The 22,245-nt window shown below is 44.1% G+C and overlaps 2 protein-coding genes across 2 annotated transcripts; one reads left to right on the forward strand and one right to left on the reverse strand.

Annotated features, from left to right (window-relative positions):
- LOC124135221 (actin-related protein 2/3 complex subunit 3-A-like) lies at positions 1-9,390 on the reverse strand. The gene is made up of 7 exons (XM_046500481.2): positions 9,249-9,390; positions 6,880-6,976; positions 6,167-6,243; positions 5,274-5,342; positions 4,092-4,218; positions 2,959-3,053; positions 1-419 (listed from the first exon to the last, which is right to left on the reverse strand). The coding sequence occupies exons 1-7, from the start codon at positions 9,252-9,254 to the stop codon at positions 357-359; spliced, it is 534 nt and encodes a 177-aa protein (XP_046356437.2). The 5' UTR covers positions 9,255-9,390; the 3' UTR covers positions 1-356.
- A 124-nt stretch (positions 9,391-9,514) lies between these two features.
- LOC124135220 (GPN-loop GTPase 3-like) lies at positions 9,515-22,225 on the forward strand. Its single transcript, XM_046500480.2, has 8 exons — positions 9,515-9,704; positions 10,447-10,555; positions 11,102-11,189; positions 12,268-12,347; positions 12,847-13,087; positions 13,648-13,747; positions 20,459-20,587; positions 21,234-22,225. The coding sequence occupies exons 1-8, from the start codon at positions 9,657-9,659 to the stop codon at positions 21,294-21,296; spliced, it is 858 nt and encodes a 285-aa protein (XP_046356436.1). The 5' UTR covers positions 9,515-9,656; the 3' UTR covers positions 21,297-22,225.
- Positions 22,226-22,245: the final 20 nt, after the last annotated feature.

A 22,245-nucleotide genomic window follows, 5' to 3' on the forward strand; every position in this document is an offset into this window, starting at 1 on the left:
TTCATTACAAATAATGTTTAATGTGACATAAACACCTCATGTATGATACAAACATGCAAGGAATGAAAGACATTTCCATCTTGTGTTCTTGCTTCTGTCAAGTCCCATAAATAACCGTTTCATGGATCGTTTATATAATATAGAAACATTTTCCTTCTAAAACCACATGAAATAACCTAATATTATTTCCCATAATTTTCTTTCAATGATATATTTTCTTAATTTGGTTAAAGTAATTGTGACTATTAAGGATTAAGCATGTTGCCATGGCAACTGATGCAGTGGAAGAGGCAGTGACAATAATGAGTGACAGCAGATATACATTAGTCAAGGCATATTATAGTCTGGTTGTTGTCTTAGTATCCTGGAGCGGATAGACTCTTGTCCATAAACTTCCTCTTGGCAAAGCACAGCCACCACTGGAAAGAAAGATATCAACATTGTGAATTAAGGAGTGAGTGAGTTGTTTTTTTGCCGTTTTTACCAATATTCCAGCGATATCACGGCGGATGACACCAGAAACTGGTTTCACACATTGCACCTTTGTGGGGAATAGAACCTAGGCCTTCAGCATGATGAGCAAACGCCTTAACCACTAGGCTACCGTACCACCCCCTTAATGGAGGAATTAATGTTACACATGGATTTGTGTGATAGTCATTATCAGGGACTTAGCATGTAATTGGGTGAGTGAGTGAGTTGGGATTAATGCCGCTTTCAACAGTATTGTCAGTTATATCACGGCTTATCAGCCTACTGCGTAGGGAAAGCCTTAAGTGATGATGTTGCAGATTGTTATGACTTGGGTGAAACCCACAAGCACGGGGCTGCTGCAGCTGCAGTTGCTGCATCCCTTCATCATTTTTATCAGTCGTTCTATGTGTATACTGGAGGTTCCAGGTCGACCAATTAGAAAAGCGTACAAACTTATGTTGTGACAGCTAGGGCTGGGATGGGTAACTCGGGTACTCGGGTTGGCCGGTTCTGAGTAGGACCTGGGTACCCACAGGACTACCCGGACTCGTGGTTAGTTTCGTGATATATTATTTAAACATAAAAAAATATCTAGAACTCTATGGTTACACTACAAGTCACTAATGTTCGCATTTCTTTCAGCCTAAGCACCATTGCTTCTGACCTTATAGGTTTGAATAAAAATAACACTTCAGTCAACTTCAGTGTATGCATGACCAGATCGTTTTATACATATATTTAAATACATTCTACCAGAGCTACACTCAAACTATTTCCAATCGGACATTTTGTACCAAACTTTTGAGCCCTGTAGCGGGTACCCGGGTAGGGTCGGGTTATATCGATGTGGGTACCCGGGTAGTCAATTTGGACTCGTCCCAGCCCTACCTACAGCACACATTTACATTTGGATACAAACATATTTTCAAACTGTTCAAACTAGTCCCTCGCTTAATCTTCCTTTGAACAAGGATTCCAGGATGGAAAACAAGAAGAGAACCTCTATGAAAGCACTCACAGCATTTTTGTTCTTGATATTAAATCCTTAAAAAAGTTCACCTCCAATGTATAGGTATTTGGAGGTGAGTGAGCAAGAGATTAGTACATGTATATAGGTTTACTAAATAAACAGTGCACTGTAAATTCTACACTGGCACTCTTTTTAGACGGATCACTCCATTGCCCCCAGTTCAGTGACAGACAAATATAATTAACAATGAACAGGTGGAGGGATACAATATGGTGCTTTGAGATGAGGTGAAATGGGGTTTAACGTCATGTTCAAGATTATTGCACTTATAAAGCAACGTGCATGTACCGGTACGTGTGTGTGTTTGTGTGGCTTCTTGTACTAGTCCGGACTGATGCCTATTTATAGTGCTAGCTCACTGAGATATCATGCCGCAGTTTAACATGAATACCCCACTCAGACACAGTATACTGACTCTGAGCAGACCAGTCCTTGTTTTAGCCCCTTAATGCCGAGCGCCAGACAGCGTAACAACAAGTACCATCTTTTAACTTCTTTTGGTATGACGTTGTTCGGGGATCGAACCCCGGACATTCCGCTCTCCAGGCGGATGCTCTACCATTAGACCACGGAGGCGGTCCAAAATGGTGCTGACAACCCAAGGCTCATAATCAAGGTGAATCTTGGTTGTGACCAATGGCCACGACATGTTTTGTTTGTTTAGTAGAGGCTTGTAATTCCAGCTATAAGCAGGGATGTGAGCAGGTTTTGCCCCAAAATGAGGAAAAATCTAGGGGTGTGTGATTGCATTTTAAGCAATTTCGTGCAGTTTAGACATTCACACTAAGAAATGTAATAAGTCAATTGCAAAAGTCAAGTCAAATAAACAAAGATGGCGGGAGCAGTAAAAGTGAAAAAATCAGGCATAGCTTTCGCGCACCAAGCTACCCGCCGGGTCTGGGAGCAATACTGCCATAAATTTCACCCCCCCTCCCCCTTACACAAAGGGGAAGAAGATTTTTTTCCGAGGACTATTTTTACCCCCCCCCCCCCCCCCCCCCCCCGGGATTTTCCGCATTTCCGCAGAGATTTCACATCCTGGTATATGGCAGCTGTCTGTTAAAAATCGAGTATGAACCGGACAATCCAGTGATCGATATTGTGAGCAAAGATTAATGCCATCTGGTACAATGACATACAATCAACCAAGTCAATGAGTCTGAGCACACAATTTATTTGGTCGCCTCTTACGACCAGCATATGTTGTTGGTAATATATCCTAGTCCAGAATCAGCATAGATATAGGGAATCTCTATCTCATAAATATCTACCTTCAATGACAATAAGTAAAAAATAAAATGACTGATGGATTGTTTGTCCCTCGTGAAGGAATGTTGCAAGTCCCTCAAAAGCCTCAGGGCTACCAGCATCCCTTCAGTCAGTAGATATCGCTAATTCCTTGTAGCTCATAGGTTATTCTCTACATATCTAACGATGGTAGACAGTTCGCTCACCTTGCTTGGTTTGTCTGTGGCAGCATCAAACACCTTCTCACACAGCCGGAGTCCCGTCTCCTGGCGAATCTGTTGCAAGTAGGCTCGCATTGTGTCTAGAAACACAATCACAAATCATGAATACCTACGTTAGCATGGTTAGCTACATAAATCACTTAAAATAGACTTAAGAATATACAACACCCCCACAACACACACTATCCCACCCACACCTACAGATCCCCACCGCACACATCACTTAAGAACAGACTCCAATATTTTTCGTTTTGGATGTATAAACACCAATCTCATTAAAATCAGATCTTAGTTCTCGCTGCCGCTAAACAAAGATCTGAGGACATCCCATTACGGGTCACGTCAGACCAACCTTTCGCGAAGTCTGACCGACCAATGGAATTACTGACAAGAAGTCGATATTAGCCAATCAGAGGGCAGCTTTCTCATGCTTTACTGCACTAATTTCAAATTGACGACTACGCTTCGAAACATATTTTGACAAATTCTCGCTTAAAAATTTGAAACCTAAACAAAAGAACATTCTTGAATGGGTAATATATGGTCTAGATTGTATAGATTCAGTCGTTAAGCCCGTAACTATCGTTCAGAATACCCCGTTTTAAATTTTTTGGAGGCTACATGGTTAGAAATCACATACCCACTGTCACTTTCATGATCTGGTAAGCAATGCTCTGATTGGTCGGATGAAAGGTCGTTCTGACGTGAACCCTAATGGGATGTCCTCAGATTTTTGTTTAGCGGTGGCGAGAACTAAGATCTGATTTTAATGAGACTGCATAAACACCAGTGTACATACTATGTCTATCCTTTGGCATATTTACACAAAGCGTGCACATTTATACATTCATAACTCCGTAAGTGCAAAAATATGTTGAAGTCAATTCATATAAATAAATATGTCAACAATAAAAACTTCACAGAATGCTTATTTGATCATTAACACAGAAAAACCTGTACACGATAAGAAATCCGACATCATCTGCACAACAATGAGAGACAAGCTCTGCCCATTCAATCATCAACAAGTCCGAGAATCAGAGAATGCCGTAGAATCACTTGCAATCCTGTGATAGACACCTCAATAGACCCCCTCCCCACGCTCTGCCCCTATGTACCGTCCTCTCCCCTGTTGGCAGGCTTGGTGTACATGGCGTTGAGGGGGAACTTGGGCTCCCCTGGGATGGGGAAGTTGGAGATCCCAAGGGTGTACATTTCCTTCTCTCCATGGTTCCTGGAGGTGCACTGTGGAGGGAACGGACAACTTGAGGAACATGAATTACACTTGAGGAAACTACTTATGTGAACATCAAAATGTAAACTTTCAATATGTTCAATCATATTACATGTGTAACCAAAAGCCTGCTTTGTGTGGAGCATTAATCACAGGCCTACCAAAGAAAACTAGCAGAGAGCTAACAAACTATGGAATATGTACACACATTTAATTGAAACAGATATGGCCACACAAATTACAAACAAAGACACAATCCCCAAACCTGGCACATTTTCAAAGAATCCAAACACAACAGCTGGTTACATGATTTACTGTATTCGATTACTTTGAAAATCTGCCGGTTAATTTTATCGGGATTGTGTCTTTGTAATTTGTGTATCTATTTCTAATTAAAGTGTATACATATTCCAAAGTTTTGTAGCTCTCTGATGGATTTCTAAAGTAATATCACCAAGTTCTAAAGGTGAGGTGAAATGGGGTTTAACGTCGCATCCAAGATTATTGAACTTATAGGGCGACGTGCATGTACTTGTGTGTGTTTGTGTGGCTGCTTGTACAAGTCCTGACTGATGCCGATTTATAGTGCTAGCTCACTGAGATACCATGCCGCAGTTTAACATGAATACCCCACTCAGACATTGTATACTGACTCCGAGCTGACCAGTCCTTGTTTTAGCCCCTTAATGCCGAGTGCCAGACAGGGTAACAACAAGTACCATCTTTTAACGTCTTTTGGTATGACGCGGTCAGGGATCGAACCCCAGACCTTCCGCTCTCCAGGCGGAAGCTCTACCACTAGACCACGGAGGCGGTCCCAACTTCTAAAGCTTTCAGTGGTATGGTGTACCTTGATTGAAACTGCTAAAAATATTTTCTCCTTTATCTGATAGTATTTCTATACAAATATTTACACAACTTCTCAAGTTATTTATTGAATCTTACTGTTTTAGCAACTACACCTGTATACTAAACCAGTAGTCAGATGTGACTAAAATAAAAACAAATACTATTTTCCTTTCACTTCTTATATGACAGCTAATGATGTCTTCCTAACAACTGTTACCTTCTGAAGTTTCTTGAGACACTCGCTGATGTAGAGTGTGATGTAGATAAGAGTCCGATCCGCCTCACTCTGTGACAAACAACATGATTTAAAGTTCAATAACACAATGAGAGTTGGGTGGGGTATCAATCTCATTAAAATCAGATCTTAGTTCTCGCTACCGCTAAACAAAGATCTGAGGACATCTCATTTGGGGTCACGTCTGAACGACCTTTCATCCGACCAATCAGAGCGTCACTTACCAGATCATGAAAGTGACAGTCGGAATGTGATTCCTAATCATGCAACCTCAAAAACTTTAACACTGGGTATTCCAAACGATAGTTACAGGCTTAACAACTGAATCCATACAATCTAGACCATCTATTAGCCATTCCAGAATGTTCTTTTGTTCAGGTTTCAATTTTTTAATTGCGAATTTGTCAAAATTTGTTTCGAAGCGTAGTTGCTTATTCGAAATTGGTGCAGTAAAGCATGAGAAAGCTGCCTTTTGATTGGCTAATATCGACTAATTGTCAGTCATTCCATTGGTCGGCCAAAGTTTGTGCAAGGTCGGTCTGATGTGACCCGTAATGGGGTATCCTCAGATCTTAGTTCTCGCTACCGCTGTTTAGATCTGATTTTAATGAGACTGGGTTGATAATCGAAAAAGTAATTTCTTATTGCATGACCAGATTAATAGTTCACATCAATTATTATCATGATCTATTATATAAATCATAGCAGAGCCCTGCGGTCTCATTCCTCTAGATAGGCATTTAGAGGTCACTTGAAATGGACACATTTCACATCATACAGTCCACATACTCTGTATATCAATGCAGAATTGAATCCAGATGAAACAACTTAACTTGAATACATGTTTTGATCTCCTAACAAAACCATCCACTTACCTTAATTTCATAATTTCTGAAGAAAATATTTGCTTTGAAGAAGTAAATAGCTTCATCTATGATGTCCATATCGGATGCTGAAACACAAGGGTTTCAATCAATCAATTTTACTTCCTGTTAGGCCTTAATTAGGACAACATACAAAGTAAGTAGACATTAATTATAACATGGAGTGGTAATGCTAATGATGTGATAAGCATCAGGTGCTGTGGACCTATTTTGACCTGGAATCCCCTCTGAGATAAGCCTCAGGTGCTGTGGACCTATTTTGAACTGGAATCCCCTCTGAGATAAGCATCAGGTGCTGTGGACCTATTTTGACCTGGGATCTCCTCTGAGATAAATATCAGGTGTTGTGGACCTATTTTGACCTGGAATCCCCTCTGGGATAAGCATCAGGTGCTGTGGTCCTATTTTGACCTGGAATCCCCTCTGAGATAAGCATCAGTGCTGTGGACCTATGTTGACCTGGAATCTCCTGAGATAAACATCACATCTTGTGAACCTATTTTGACCTGGAATCTCCTCTGAGATAAGTATCAGGTGCTGTGGACCTATTCAGACCTGGAATCCCCTCTGAGATAAGCATCAGGTGCTGGGAACCTATTCTGACCCAAATAAAACCCAATTACAACATCATGGACTTGAAGATATTATTGTTAATACTGCGATTATCATAAAAGCCTTCTGGACAGACACTTGAGTGTACTCACTGTCCCGGGGTGCTGGTCCCTTGTATGTCGTCCTCAGTGGGAGTAGGGCCATGTTCCCAATCAGCTTGGGTGGGTTGGTGAACTGGGAGTGATATGCCTGGCAACACCCAAAAAACATGTCAAACTCTTCCTCTGTGTGCAAGCTTTAAACTTAGAAGTTGACATTATCTCCCGAGTGAGTGAGGTAATATTTAACGTCACATCGGCAAATTTTCAGCCATTTTGTGACAAGACCAATTTATATATCAAAAGTAAATACATTTAGAGTTCATAAACATCTGTCGACAATGGACCGTCATTTTCTCCAGAGAACAATGTGGTTGGATCCCTCTGCATACTTTACAGATATCCTTTGATGTCAAAATTTATGAATATCTTAAAAACTATTTGAAACCATAATCAGGCAGTCATCCATTTGAGTGAGTGAGTCTGGTTTAACGCCGCTTTTAACAGTATTACCAGAGCTCCAGATAAGCTTTTGGTGTTGAGGGTATTTTACCCATGCATTTTAACATCATTGGGTATCAGTAATTCTATCTGAGTATTCAAATTTCTGTTACCCACTAGTTTTTACACATGTTGGTATTTAAGTAAAATATTTAAAAACTCTATTCATCTAGTCCCTGCAAACTGGTGTCATGTGCGTTCGAGAGCTTCATAGGACTCAAAAATACCACGATACTTCCACAAGAAAGTGTGATGGCAAATGATCATGATGTAACTGTCATCATGGAGTTGACGGAATGCCTGTTAAGTTACTGATTTGCTAATCGAATACACAGGGTTACTTCACAATATTTTGATGATATGCACAAGTTTTATTTTTGTAGCGTATCTGTAATTTTTGTTGCGTATTTGATACGCTGGGATTTTATTTACTGCATATTTTTGCATTTCTGATGTGTATTTTACGCAGATACTCAGCTTATCTGAAGCTCTGATTGTCCTCCCCTTCAACAGTCACTTAGGGATATTTCCCATACTGTATTCGACGTAATAAGCGCCCCGCTCTAATAACCGCCCACGATATTTGCAAATATATTGGCTGGTGAACAATCTCAATTAGCACCTCTTCCGATTGATCAATGTACACAAGACTAATTAGTTCACGTATAATACGCACTCGTGTGTTTATGCACCCTTGATTATGGGCAATTAAATTCTGGAAAAATATAGCTGTCATATATAAACATTTCAGGCTGTCAGCATAAATCACAAAATCTATCTTTCAACTCTGTTTTTTTCATCAAAATAATATTCTAATAATAGCCCCCTATTTCTAATTTTGAGTGCGCCCTGGGCACTTATTACGTCGAATCCGGTATGTGGACAAATTTTGGAGATTATAGACTGCTAAGACAAAGCCATTTGTAACAAAAAGAACAATAAAGTCAATGTTGTCTCTTTTGACCTACTGAAGTGACCTATAATTGGGGTAATTGACCATGTTTCAGGCATACATCAGTGTAAAAAATAGGAGGTCCATGGATCCCTGAGGTTTACTGCTTCACTGCTTCACTGTTTATAACATTCTAATCTATGGACTTCATTAATCTTTTACCAATGAGTTACGACAAGGCTCCCTCCACTGACATGAGAAGACCCATATATTGCTCAAAAGTTAGAATTTTTTTTTTATTTCAGAGACAAATAATCCAGATGAGGCATCCTAGGGGCAGACAATACTTGAATACTTTGACATGCAGGCTCTGCTGTTGGGACATTATGGTGTGATGAGTTCTCTCCCTTAGTTACAGACCCACTCCCTTTCGCAAGTTTAGTATATCAAATGTTACTTGCTTTATATCATGCATATCAAGTTGTAACATATCATTTAAATACTAATAAGCACCATAAGCTATAAGACAACCTTAATGCAATTCAAAAAGTCATATGGGAAAGGTACTTTTTTCATCAGTTGATTACAATTACATAAATTCAACTTAAGTCAAATTCTTCCGTCCTAAATATCAGTATTCCATGAAAATATGAAATCTCTGTAAACTGACATTATTAATACAATTATTCTTCAAGTTTCCTAACCTATCAGTTAGTTTATTTATTTAAATGCTTTCAATATCTAAAGATGTCACGGAATACGATAACTCACTGATCATTATATTTGACGATTATTCCTCATATGCTTATTCAAATATTATGGTTGGAAGATAAACTCAACTTTGTTAATATGATTATGAACATGATAAACTGACAGATTAAGAATGAATGTCTTCCTGGTAGGCCTGGGACAACATGTAAACGTCCATTTGCAGAGAAATGAAATAGTGATCACAATCATTGGCAGGACACGAATACGCTTCAGTTTATGAGAGAAAGAGTTGGTTCCTGTATGGAATGTTTATACTTACTGGCATCTTGAAATCTGCTTTCTACAAACGTTGAAATATTAGTCAGAGACCCACCTCCGCCCAAAGCAGCACTTCTTCCTTCCGCTTACCTTACTTCCTGCTCATCACGTGACATTTTTCAATGATTTAAGCCCATGTGTTAAGAAAACAATGTTATTGATATTATGGTTGAACAAGCTCATAACATCATTCATGTATATAATCTGTAATAATAAAACTCTAATGTTATTGTACAATGCCAAAACAATAGTTTGTGAATTATATATGGGGCATGGAGAACGGAAGTTGAACATGTCGCGAGCAAGTAAACAACGAGGCGTGTGTCGAAACCGATGTTGACGAATTTACGAAGACATGGTGATGATCGAATCGAATATTTAGATTTTTTTATACGACAAACACGCCATTATGACAAGGTTTGCTCAGCTGGTAATGGGGCCGGCTGGAAGTGGTAAGGTAAGAACTATGTAGATCTACACTGGCCTCTGGACCACACAGGTGGAACTGGAAGATATTAATTTTTATTACCTTTTTATCAAACCTCAGATAGCTTACTATAAATCATTCGAAACCACAATGACAAATGCTGTAAGCAAGACATAAAGGGAGAAGTGCACTTTGCCGGGCACAACTTTCGGATTTCAATAAGCGCCGCGTAGCGGATGGACCTCAAGTTACCAGCTTAAAGTTAATTTGGTCTAATGAATTTGTGTAATTAGTCAACACCGTACCACGGGACCATGCGCACTATCATAAATAACTAGTTCTCGTTTACCAAGTCATCAGCACCTGATTGTTTGCCTTTTGTCGCATTCGCTGTAATCATTTTCTCCACAAAACTTGATAAAATTTGTTTATGAAGTATTTTGAAGTATGTATTGCAAAGTATGGCGTTATGGCCCTTAAAATATCCTAAACATTTTTGACCACATTGCGGGAAAACTGTGCTGACAACGTCACGTCGTTACCTTGTTTGTCATCATGAATATGCAGACCGTCTAGTTCAGGTCGATAGAGAAACTATTCTCACTATGCTGCACGAAGCAACACCTATCAAAGGATCGAGGAATGAGAATCTGTATATAATAACAATGGTATACAACAAAGAGCTGAGCCAAACTGACATATGTTTTTGATGTTGATAGCTATGATGTCGAAACTCTGGAGTAACTATGGCAACCTGTAACCTATGTTCCAGTCCACGTACTGCAGCAACATGGTGAAGCACTGTGAGGTGTTGGGGCGGACGGTCCATGTGGTTAACTTGGACCCTGCTGCTGAACAGTTTGACTACCCAGTCCTTGCAGGTGACTATCTCAATGTCTTAAAAGAATGCATCGAAGACCTAAAGTAACAGTAACACGTGACCTAGATACAGTCAAGTCCTGTTAATCTGACAATGTTGGTTGCATATGATTATGTCGGATTAACAAGTATATGAAATTAAGTAGTATCAACGTTCGGTCATAGTTCACGAAAGGTTGTTCTGATGTGACCTGTAATGTGTTGTCCTTGGCGATAGCGAGAACTTGTATCTTATTTTAATGAGATTGGGGTAATCAAAGTATGTGATTAATCCTGTTTTCTTATTTAAAGAATTAATTGTTTATTGTAAAGCAAGTTTCGGTAATTCGTTGCAAATGCGGTGTGTCGGAGGCGGAATGCGAGACTGTCGGATTAACGGGTCTAAATAGCACTGATTCAATAGGTTCCCATCACGAGATTAAGCAGCACTTTGAATGAGCTACCTTTAAGTTGCATTCAGACAACATCTGATCATAGTCCCAGCTCGTCATCTCTGATCAGTTTCAACATTGCTGACACAATTTTAAATGTCTTTACTCCCCTTGCAGATGTGCGTGAGCTAATTCACATTGATGATGCCATGGAGGATGAAGCCCTCCAGTTTGGTCCAAATGGAGGCCTGATCTTCTGTATGGAGTAAGTACACCTCTGTATCTAGACTGTCACCATCTTCCCGAGGCAAGTGAGTTAACTGACTATAAAAGTCCAGTTTCCACCCTTGCCAAGCTAGGCTGGTATTATGGAGTTACATTTTGGCTGGACTAACGAGTCTATGCATAGTCCAATCAAAATCCCGCACCGAAATCGAAATCCGGTTCGTAAAGTGTCATGCAGATTTCGGTCGACTGCAGGATTTGCAAAGCATGTGCACCGCTAACTCGTTGTCAACAGATATTTTCTAAATCTTTTCATGTTTTTAATCAAGGTGCTCACCTGATTTAATGCACTTCGCGATGTAAGACGCGTTTTATCACAATATAGATCTTGATTATCGACCAGATCGTCTTGACTGGGCGCCACCGTTTTGTTTGAAGCAAATGCAAGTGATACAAGAGGTTGAATCTGATTGGTCAATAGGAGAGGCATAGAAAGGACATAACTCGTAATAGCCACTGGTGGCGCTACGATTGAGCCCAGGAATTCCAGCCTAGTTCGGCAAGGGTGGAAACTGGACTTTTAAAGTCAGTTAACGCTCTTGCCTCGGGAAGATGGACTGTCACATGCTATATGATATATCTTGTTCACTATAATCGTTCGTATATTGTAGATCAATGTTGTAACAATGTTCTAACCTAACAATTGACACATAAAACCCCATGTACCCTGAGTGATCCTGCTACAATGAATTTATCTTTCCGACATGTATTCATAGGACAGAGAATTAAAACAAATTCAAAATTGATAGAAAACAGCTGTTTGGTTGAGCGGAGGTTAGCTTGTGCTATGTCACGTGACTTTCATTGACATGGAAAAGGTGTGCAGCTTTTTGCTTCGAAGCGGGGTATAAGGGATTTATTCATCCTCTCAGAAATCCATGTGCAGCCTGTCTTGCTCATGTTGGAGTATAAGGGATTTATTCTCACACCGAGAAATTTATTTCATTTCAAGGCAGGATACAAAGTATTTTATCAAGATAACGTGAACCAATCAGATCTCATCATTCTGACATGGAGGTATGATAAGACTGTTTATATCGCACATGTCTGTACTTCAGGTACCTGGTACAGAACCTGGACTGGCTCCGTGAACAGTTGGATGACGTCGAAGACGACTACATCATCTTTGACTGTCCCGGTAAGTGAGAGGCTCAGATATCCTGGAAATCGCAAACCAAATTGTCCAAATCCAGAAAGTCGTATTCAAATACGAGACACCTCCTTTTCTAACCTCTAGATTGTGGTCTATACCCCTTCATGTTCAAAAGTCCAACTCTAGTGTCTCAATCTTCTCTGTGTTAAGTCAGTGTTGGACTTCTGTGCATTGATTGTTTTAATGGGATAAATTTTTATATTATCAGGACTGTGCTACAGAAGAAGTAACTAAGAACATGCCAGTTATTTGTGTTTTCATGGGATTGTCTGGTCCAGACTCGATTATTCACTGAACCCTGTTACATACTTAAAATATTGCTAAGTGCGACATTAAACAACAAACAAACAAACAAACTAAATCAGAGTAAAACAAACAAACTTTGAGGTGTGTACTTGTTAATGAATCCTTCGTGTAGCAAGATTTCTATATCGGGGTCCAGGTACCTGGAGAATCAAAATTTCAATCCATTGATTCTTTTCAGGTCAGATTGAATTGTACACACACATCCCAGCCATGAAGCAGTTGGTGGAAGCCTTGCAGAACTGGAACTTCCGTGTGTGTGGCGTGTTCCTCATCGACTCCCAGTTCATGATAGAGGCGTCCAAGTTCACATCAGGTGTGCTGACGGCGTTGTCCACGATGGTGAACATGGAGATCACTCACGTCAATATCCTCACAAAACTGGACCTGCTCAGTAAGAAGGCCAAGAAAGACTTGGACAGGTGAGATCAGATTCACTCTCAAGTTCATACACTAAAAACTGTATTATGTTAGCGAGAACTTGACTTGTGTTTCGCTGACTTGATTAATTGATGTCATAATATCCCAATGGCATAGATCGATGCTCATGATGTCAATCACTGGATTGTCTGGTCCAGACTTGAAAATATTTACAAACTGCTTATGTGTTCAGAGGAATGAAATTTGGTACATATCATCCTTAGTGTTGGGCATTGTTGTTCTTCTTTATTGTTTAACACTGCATTCAGCAATATTCCAGCTATATGACGTCGGTCTGTAAAAAATCAAGTCTGGACCAGACAATCCAGTGATTGACATGAGCATCGATCTACAATTGGGATATGATAATGATGATGTTGATCAATAAAGTCAGTGGGCTTGACGACCTAGTCCCATTAGTTGTCTCTACCACGAGCACAGTAAACTGAGACAGTAGACAATTAAGCAAGTCCCATGATTGTAAGTCACAAGACCCAAACACAAATCCTCAGAGCTTCATTGTAATTTCTTTGTTAGTTGTTCAAGTCTGTGTATTCTGCAGGTACCTGGACCCAGACATGGAAACCTTGCTTCAGGAAGAATTCATGGACGAGAAATTCAGCCACAGATTCAAGAAACTCAACCAAGCTGTAGCGAAGCTGGTGAGTAATCTTCTGTACTATCTGGTGATACATCGCCAAGATATTGCCGAAGAGTAAGGGTGATTAACATAGGGAGTTATAAGGGATATTGTCCAGTTGCTGATGATGTTTGTCAGATATCCCAATTGCAAGACTTAAGAAAATTAGAAAATAATTTATGGAAGTCATTAAACAAACCATGTTATCAATTTTTGTCTGATACAAAGTTTATCTGATATCTAAGAAAAGCTTTTAGTTTCATCAATCTCATCATAATCAGATATTAAATACCTTGATATCTGTCTCTGAACAGCATCTTTGGGCAGGTTTACTGTTTGGAGTAATACTACTAATAATATGCATATTTATAATGCACCAAGTCCACACCCTAAACCATGCTCAAAGCGATACATTATTACCCCAGTTAGTAGATCAGTGTGCACTCATTCCCAGCTCCCTGGGGAGTATGGAAATCAAACTCACAGCTAAAAGAAATTTTGATGATTGAAAGATGCAACTGAAATGACAGGGTGTAAAATATCCACAGCAAAATGTGGCCTTATATTACATTAAGTAATACGTTACCACTGTTATACCGAGGCTGTTGTCTCCCACAACTGCTGCTATAGCGAAATCTACCACAGAGATCTCAATTACCTCATGCAGCACGTGCGTAGCCACCTAGCTGCCATGTGACACCCTTCACTCTTGTCTCCTTCGTCTGCTTAGCAAGACGTGTTTTCTCCTGCTGAAGCGTTCCTTGAAGATTTGGTGATATTTATTATAGTTTATTCTCTAATAAACTGTGCTTTTATGGGGCGTTGCGGTAGCTACGCTTGGTTATAATTTTCCCGCCAAACGGAAAATTTTTCCCGCCCTTTTTTCTATATACTTGCGGGGTTCGCGTATGCACGTTGTGTTTTACGTTTCCCCTGTTCTTGTATGTTTTGGGGGTTAACATAACTTATTTCTTTAATAAAAGTTATATGTGTATGTTATATGTTCACATTGCTCGTTTATTTTCTTGTGAAAATGTTCGTTTGTGAATCATTGTGGTGCGTGCGTTGTAACCATGTTTTGTTCTTTGTTTATAGCAAACAATCAATGTCTGACATGGATATGTCCCCAGTATCCACCCCCTCTACCCCTGCTCCTCGGAGTTATGGGGTGTGCAGAAAGTTTTTGTCGTCCCGGGATCCCCACGATCGTTGCCCGCGGTGCAGGGTTCCTTGCGGGGACACCCGGTGCATCCTGTGCGAAGGTCTGGGGCCTGCGGATTTTGAGCGGTACCGGCTGTACGTACAGTCCGTCTCCACCCCTGTGGTGGCCGGTTCGTCCGGTCGGGGTCCCCGTGCGGGTACCACCTCCTCGGCTGCGGCGGATCCCCTTGCGGCCCTCGGGCTGTCTGGGGATTCCGTCGCCGCATTGTTGTCGAAACTTGTGGATTCCAAGCTGGCGGCCTTATCGCAAGATAGGCCGCTGGCTGTTCCGTCCCCGGCCTCTTCGGTGGCCGCGGGGTCGGACGCGGGGTCCACCGGTAAAGCGGCGGATCTCTTGGCGGCCCGTGTGCTGTCCGGGGATTCCGTCGCTGCATTACTTGCATAACTTGTGGACTCCAAGCTGGCGGCCTTATCTCAGGATAGGCCGCTGGCTGTTCCGTCCCCGGCCACTTCGGTGGCCGCGGGGTCGGACGCGGGGTCCACCGGTACGGCGGCGGCTCCCGTGGTCACCGGTCCTTCCCCCGAACCGTTGCTCCCGCTATCGGTTTAGGACCGCGTGGCCATGGTTTATGACCTCTTTGAGGACATGCCCCGGCCGGTACCGCGGGGAATCCACGATTGTGGGTTCCTCCGAGGTATACGATGAGTCTTCCGACACGGCTTTCCCCGCATCAACCTTGCTGCGCGGTTTCAAGCCTTCCTTGGAGAACGCCTTCGCGGCGGCCTCCGGTCGGGGTCTCCCGTTGCCTCCGACGTCGTGGAGAAAGGGTTTATTCCCGGTACATGACCTTGCCTTTCCCGAGGCTGGTCCTACCGCGGAGGCCCATGTTGAGCGGTTGGGTGTCCGTGCCCCACCGGCTGCTACGGTAACGCAAGCTACCTTGCACCAGCTGGACGCCCTCGCTCGGCACTCCATGTCTCACGGAGACACTTACTTGGCTGCAGCGGCCCGTCTGGTCGAAGGTTCTCCCACGGACCGTGACCAGCGCATTTTACAACTGCCTGCTCAGTTTAAATGCTTCCCTGGAGTACGTTGCCGAGGACTCTCGGCACACACTTGCTCTTGTTAGGTCCCTGCATAGGCGCCTGGGTGCCGCTCCTAACCGGAGCGCGCCCCAGGCTGCTGCGGCCTGTAGGTCTAAGGGGTCGGGTTCTTCTTCCTCTGGGAAGTAGCCCCGCCCTGAGGGCTCCGGTATGGGCAATCAGCTGCCCTTTCGCGGGAAGACGGGGAACTGGGGGAAGCCCAAGTCGTCGACGGACGGCAAGGGCCCCTCCAGGTGACTCTCATTGGAGGGGTTCGTATGCCGACAGCGCCAACTTCGGTTGGCCCTTAGGCGAACCCGAGTCACTTGGCCCTGGACAGTTGCGCCTGTCGCAACCTGTCAGGGCCCCCTCTCCTTCCCCAGTGGGAGCCAGACTCCAGACTTACTGGGAGAATTGGGAACAAGTGTTCGACGACCCGTGGGTGGTCAACACGATTCGGTACGGCTATCGGCTTGATCTCAAAGCGAATCCGCCGCTCACCGTTGCCCCGTTGGCAGGTTTCGATTCGGAAACCGATCTTCCCATCCTCGCCGATGCCATCGGCAGGTTGGTGGAGAAGGGGCAGTACGGGAGTTAGCTCTACCAGAAATAACACCGGGGTTTTACTCCAGGATATTTCTCGTTCCCAAGTAGGACAGTGCCGAACTCAGAATGATTCACACGTCCGCTCCCTGGCTGTTCACCCGGTTAACCACCCCCATAGTGGGGTTCCTCCACAGGAGGGGTGTCCGGTACTTCGCGTACCTGGACGACTCGCTAGTAGCAAATCGAATGACGGACACCCTGTCACGCCATCTCGATTTCGCACGTCGGCTCTTGGAGCAATTTGGGTGGATTATCAATCTCCCCAAGAGCGAGTTAACCCCTTCTCAGAACTTGCTGTTCATCGGAGGTCGGTTCAACACGGTGTCCCATCGCCTCTTTGTCCCCCCAGACCGGTGGCACAAAATTCAGGCGATGATTGCCAAAGTCTTAGCGGTGCAACAGACTGTTCACTTTTGGGAACTGCTGTTAGGGCTACTTGTATCAGCCCAGGACTGCACCGCACGGGGTCGTCTCCAACTCCGCCCGCTGCAACGGTTTTTAATCCAGTTGTTAGCAACGGAGGTGAACAGTGCGACCGTCGCCCTCCCGGATCGGCTCCGACCGCATCTGGAGTGGTGGACGGTCCCTTACATTGTCTTATCAGGAGTCTCTATGCGGCCCTACCGGGCCACGTTGACCCTGTATACAGACGCCTCTCTAGTGGGCTGGGGCGCCCATCTAAAGGGGGAGGTGAGCTCGGGGCTGTGGTGCTTAGACGAACTAGGTCTTCACATCACTTGTCTCGAGTTCAAGGCAGTGATCAACGCAGTCAATCACTGGAAGCATCGTCTCGTCGACGCCCGGCTCATGCTGGCGACCGACAACACGACGGTAGTGTCCTATGTGAACAAACTGGGGGGAACCCACAGTCACTCGCTACTCGATCTCACGTTCGAGTTTTACGCTCTGGTGGACAGTGTCCCGTGCCAGATACGCGCCCGTCACATCCCAGGTGTGCGGAACGTACTGGCCGATGCTCTATCGAGGCCTCAGGATCCGAGCCCCACAGAGTGGATGCTGAACCCAGTAGTGTTTCAGTGGCTGTGCGAACGTTTGGGTCGTCCGATGGTCGACCTGTTCGCAACGCGGTTCAACAATCAACTCCCGTTGTTTGTATCACCAGTCCCGGTCCCGAGGGCCATCGATCACGATGCTCTCGCGTTAGACTGGACGGGCTTGGTCGCTTATGCTTACCCGCCGACAGCATTGATACCACACATTCTAAGCCGGCTCCGAGGAGTTCGCTGTCGAATGTTACTGATCGCGCCCATGTGGCCGAACAGATCGTGGTACCCCGACTTGCTGACCCAGGTCACGCAGTCGCCACTTCCACTGCCTGTGAGACCGGATCTCTTGATCCACCCTCACACCCGTCAGCTTCATCCAAACGCAGGGCAGTTCAATCTGCACGCGTGGATGTTGTCACCGAGCGTCTGAGGAGTAAAGTTTTTTCTCGCCGGGCGTCTCGGGCATACGTTAGTATGCATCGTGATTCTACCCAGAAGGTGTATAATGCACGTTGGGTTATTTTCACGAAGTGGTGTTGTAAACATCACATTCATTCGCCAGATAAGGTATCTGTGCAGGATATTGCTCGTTTCATGTCTCACTTGCGAGAGACCCGGAAACTCTCCGGGGGTTCCATTGCCAACTATGTCTCGTCCGTTGCTACGGTACGGGACGTTGCTATGGGTACCAGTCTCTCCAAAGAGCCGGTGATACGGGGTATTATCAAGGGTTTCAAACAGCACGATCTTAAGAAGGGCCGCCTTCGGGCACCGGCCTGGGATCTTTCCCTAGTGTTGCAATCACTTACGGAAGCTCCGTATGAACCCTTGCATAGTGCTTCGTTCCGGCATGTGACTTGGAAAACAGCATTTCTCCTCTCCTTTGCCACGGCGGCACGTGTATCCAAAATTCATGCACTCGATGTCGCCAAGGTACGATTCGATAGGGGTGACGAAGGAGCGGTCCGCCTGGGCCTGCTCATGGGCTTCGTCGCCAAGAATCAGAGAGTCGGGCAAACGGAGAGAGAATTCACTGTAAGATCACTCAAAGAAATCTTACATCCTGCTGATACTGAGGACAGAGCGCTGTGTCCGGTTAGGGCCCTTAAGTATTATCTTAAGGCTTCGAATGAACGTAGACAAGGGCGTGACCGTCTGTTCATATCGTGTAACCCTAATCGCACGGTTGCCATACCTCGCAACTCGATTGCGTTGTGGCTTCGTTCTGTCATCAATCTGGCGTACCGGTCTCGGGGGTTACCGGTAGCGGGGTCAAACCCGCACGAGATCAGGGCGCTAGCGGCAACATTTGCCCTACACTCGAATATCTCTGTTCGCAGAATATTACGAGGTTGTTACTGGCGTTCTGACTCGGTTTTTGCCAATCATTACCTCAAACAGGTCGCTGATGCCGTCGTGGAGAGTGTGCACCGTCTTGGCCCGCGGATCGCGGCGCAAGCGGGCACCTAAGGGGTGTGCCCAGCGCAATTCCGAACTCCTCAGGCGTCTGACCTTGCACGGTGGTCAATCTGGGTCTACTCCAATGTTCCCACTGCCGTGGGTACAGGAGTTGGGGTCCCGCAAACCAGCGCACTCACACCACAGGTGAGGGCGGCTTTTTGTGTGCTTTGTCCTTATTTGTATTTTGACAATTATGTCTTTAATTGTCTGTCGTGTATCCCAACCTTGTGATGCATGCTTACAAATACTGGAATTAGGTCACGCGCCTAATGCATACTTTAAGTAGGCTTGCTCTGGGATATACGGTCTGAATGAAATTAATTTCCCTCTTTTCGACTGTTTAACCTGATCTAAGATTAAGCTCACGCGGATACAGTGTTCTCATCCGCTGCGGCGATGAAATACCTATCCAGTGGGGCCGTTTGGAGTCACCAATCGTTTTGGCAATGACGATTGAGCCTTACGGTATGCGCTTGACAGTGCTTTGGTATTCCTATAGGGTAACGCCTAGCTAGGTGCATGCGCATCGAGTGCTTCCGCCTTGGTGTTTACTTCCGCTGGTCGGAAGGAACGCTAGCAGTCAGGATTCGGGTTGTAGGTGCTCCCCACCGCCTACTGTGGTAGTCAGCCTCGGTATAACAGTGGTAACGTATTACTTAATGTAATTTGTAGAATTTTCCTATTCGGAATATTCTATAAGTAATACGTTACCACTGGGCTGCTGCCCGCCCGTCCGTCCCCCGAGCACTTGCTCTCGCAGGAGACAAGAGTGAAGGGTGTCACATGGCAGCTAGGTGGCTACGCACGTGCTGCATGAGGTAATTGAGATCTCTGTGGTAGATTTCGCTATAGCAGCAGTTGTGGGAGACAACAGCCTCGGTATAACAGTGGTAACGTATTACTTATAGAATATTCCGAATAGGAAAATTCTACAATTATTATCCATTCTGAACTGCCCGTTTCCTTAAATTTCTTTAACTACAAAAGCAAGATTTACTGCTCTGAATGCTTCGCTTGCATGTGCAAGGAGTTTCGAAGCCTTGACTGGATGAATGAAAAGTTCACCCAAAATGACCTCCTATGGGAGTCTTGTCAGATCTCGACAGAGAGAGGTATCAAATCTGATTTGAGTGTGATTTAGTTTCACAAGTTTATAAGGATCACAGTACGGCAAGGCTGGTTATGTGTCATCATACCACCAATGGTTCTTTGCTTATGCTAACAAACAAGCCTGGAGTTTGTTGTACAAACTGCTGTGATATTGCTAAACTATTCCTGAGTGTGGCATAAAACAACACATTCACTTCACTGCTGACAGTCTCTCGTTTGCCTGGCTGTGGCTCAAATATTGCAGGCTGTGATAGAACTGTGAGATTGCTGACTGTGATGTAACACAACATTCACTCACTGACCAGGTGGACGACTACAGCCTGGTGAAGTTCCTGCCCCTGGACATCACGGATGAGGAGAGCATCAACGACATCCTGTTGCAGATAGACCTGGCCATACAGTACGGGGATGAGCTGGAGCCTCGAGAACCCAGGGTAGGTACCGGTCTGTAAGTGCCCAATCTGAAGGTACCGGTCTGTAGGTGGCCAGTCTGAAGGTACCGGTCTGTAGGTGCCCAATCTGTAGGTGGCCAGTCTGAAGGTACCTGTCTGAAGGTGGCCAGTCTGAAGGTACCGGTCTGTAGGTGCCCAATCTGTAGGTGGCCAGTCTGAAGGTACTGGTCTGTAGGTGCCCAGTCTGAAGGTACCGGTCTGTAGGTGGCCAGTCTGAAGGTACTGGTCTGTAGGTGCCCAATCTGAAGGTACCAGTCTGTAGGTGGCCAGTCTTAAGGTACCGGTCTGCAGGTGGGCAGTCTGAAGGTACCGGTCTGTAGGTTCCAGGTCTGTAGGTTGATGCTGATTTTATGGTATAGGGACAAGCTGGAGACAGGGTTGCTTGTTTGGACAGTGTGCTATTACACTCCATGCAGAGTTCTTTACAGAATTCCACTAGTCATATTCCATTTCATGTTAAGTAACCGATTAGTTGCTTGTGATAATCCTGATGATGTGTGATGTTTCTCCATTACAACCACTGGTTTTCTGGTCCAGGCTTGTTAGTTTACAGTTCACTGGGTTATAGCTGGAATATTGCTGACTTTGGCGTAAAACAGCACTCACTCGCTCCTTGTTTTACTTTCAGGACCCAGAAGACCTTGACCCAGCGGAGGAGAATGTGGACAGTGGGTATGACCAAGGAGAATAGAAGCTCTCTTGTGTGTGTCTATTTTGATGTGAGTTGGAGCATGGTGTCTCAAGCAGCATGAGGTTGAAAGAGAGGTGGCTCTTCTGGTCTACAGCAGTGATGCTAGTACAAGAAGATGGACATCCTTGCTGGAATGGTTTGCTCTTCTGGAGTGAAGCTAGTACAACAGGATGGATATGTTTCTTGAAGTGTCGGCTCTTCTGGTCTTCAGGAATGATGCCTGTACAGAGGTTGGGCATGTTTGCTGCAAGTGTCGGCTCATGTGGTTATTTTTATTTTTATTTGCCAGACTCAGAAAGCGCGTTGTCATGGCCGATTTTGAAGTCAATTGTATGATTTTGGTTTGGTTTGTTGTTTTACACCGCACTCAGCAATATTCCAGCTATATGACAGCAGTCTGTAAATAATCAAGTCTGGACCAGACAATCCAGTGATTGATATCATAAGCCTCGATCCATGCAATTGAGATCGATGACATGCTTCAACCAAGTCAGCGAGTCTGACCACCTAATCCCGTTAGTCACCTCTTAAGACAAGCAAAGCATGTCAATTGTATGATGTCATTTAGATATCAAGTGCAGATTCTCAAATGTATGACACGTTACCAAACTACTACATGTCCAGACTGAAACTGTTAGTTTTCTCTGTACATCTATTTATCCTGATGATGTCACTGTCGGCATGGTGTCATATCCTACATGAAATTATTGTCTAAATGATGCCATGTAGCAATGGCTTTTTAATTCAGCCACAATTGAGACAGTCCGCCCGAAGAGTCCCACATAACTCCTACAGAACAGATGTTGAACTGGAGCCGCTGGTTTGCCAGGATATGGAGCCTGCAGAGTCCTGGCCTATCATATTGCCATCTGTAACATGATTCACTGTATATATGGTTGTAAATATGATATTAAAACACTGTACCTGTAGTCTGTATTTCTTTATTTCA

Source organism: Haliotis rufescens, unplaced genomic scaffold (assembly GCF_023055435.1).
Source record: "Haliotis rufescens isolate VD_foot unplaced genomic scaffold, xgHalRufe1.0.p SCAF_15, whole genome shotgun sequence".
NCBI classification, from domain to species: domain Eukaryota; kingdom Metazoa; phylum Mollusca; class Gastropoda; order Lepetellida; family Haliotidae; genus Haliotis; species Haliotis rufescens.

Bases quoted from the DNA above. Each gene is read 5' to 3' on its own strand.
- LOC124135221 (XM_046500481.2), bottom strand. The intron at 5,343-6,166 runs GTAAGTGGATGG...TGTTTGTCACAG, and splicing joins TCAGAAATTATGAAATTAAG to AGTGAGGCGGATCGGACTCT. The intron at 4,219-5,273 runs GTAACAGTTGTT...TTCCCTCCACAG, and splicing joins GTCTCAAGAAACTTCAGAAG to TGCACCTCCAGGAACCATGG.
- LOC124135220 (XM_046500480.2), top strand. From the start codon at position 9,657: ATGACAAGGTTTGCTCAGCTGGTAATGGGGCCGGCTGGAAGTGGTAAG. The intron at 11,190-12,267 runs GTAAGTACACCT...TCTGTACTTCAG, and splicing joins GGCCTGATCTTCTGTATGGA to GTACCTGGTACAGAACCTGG. The intron at 13,088-13,647 runs GTGAGATCAGAT...TGTATTCTGCAG, and splicing joins GCCAAGAAAGACTTGGACAG to GTACCTGGACCCAGACATGG.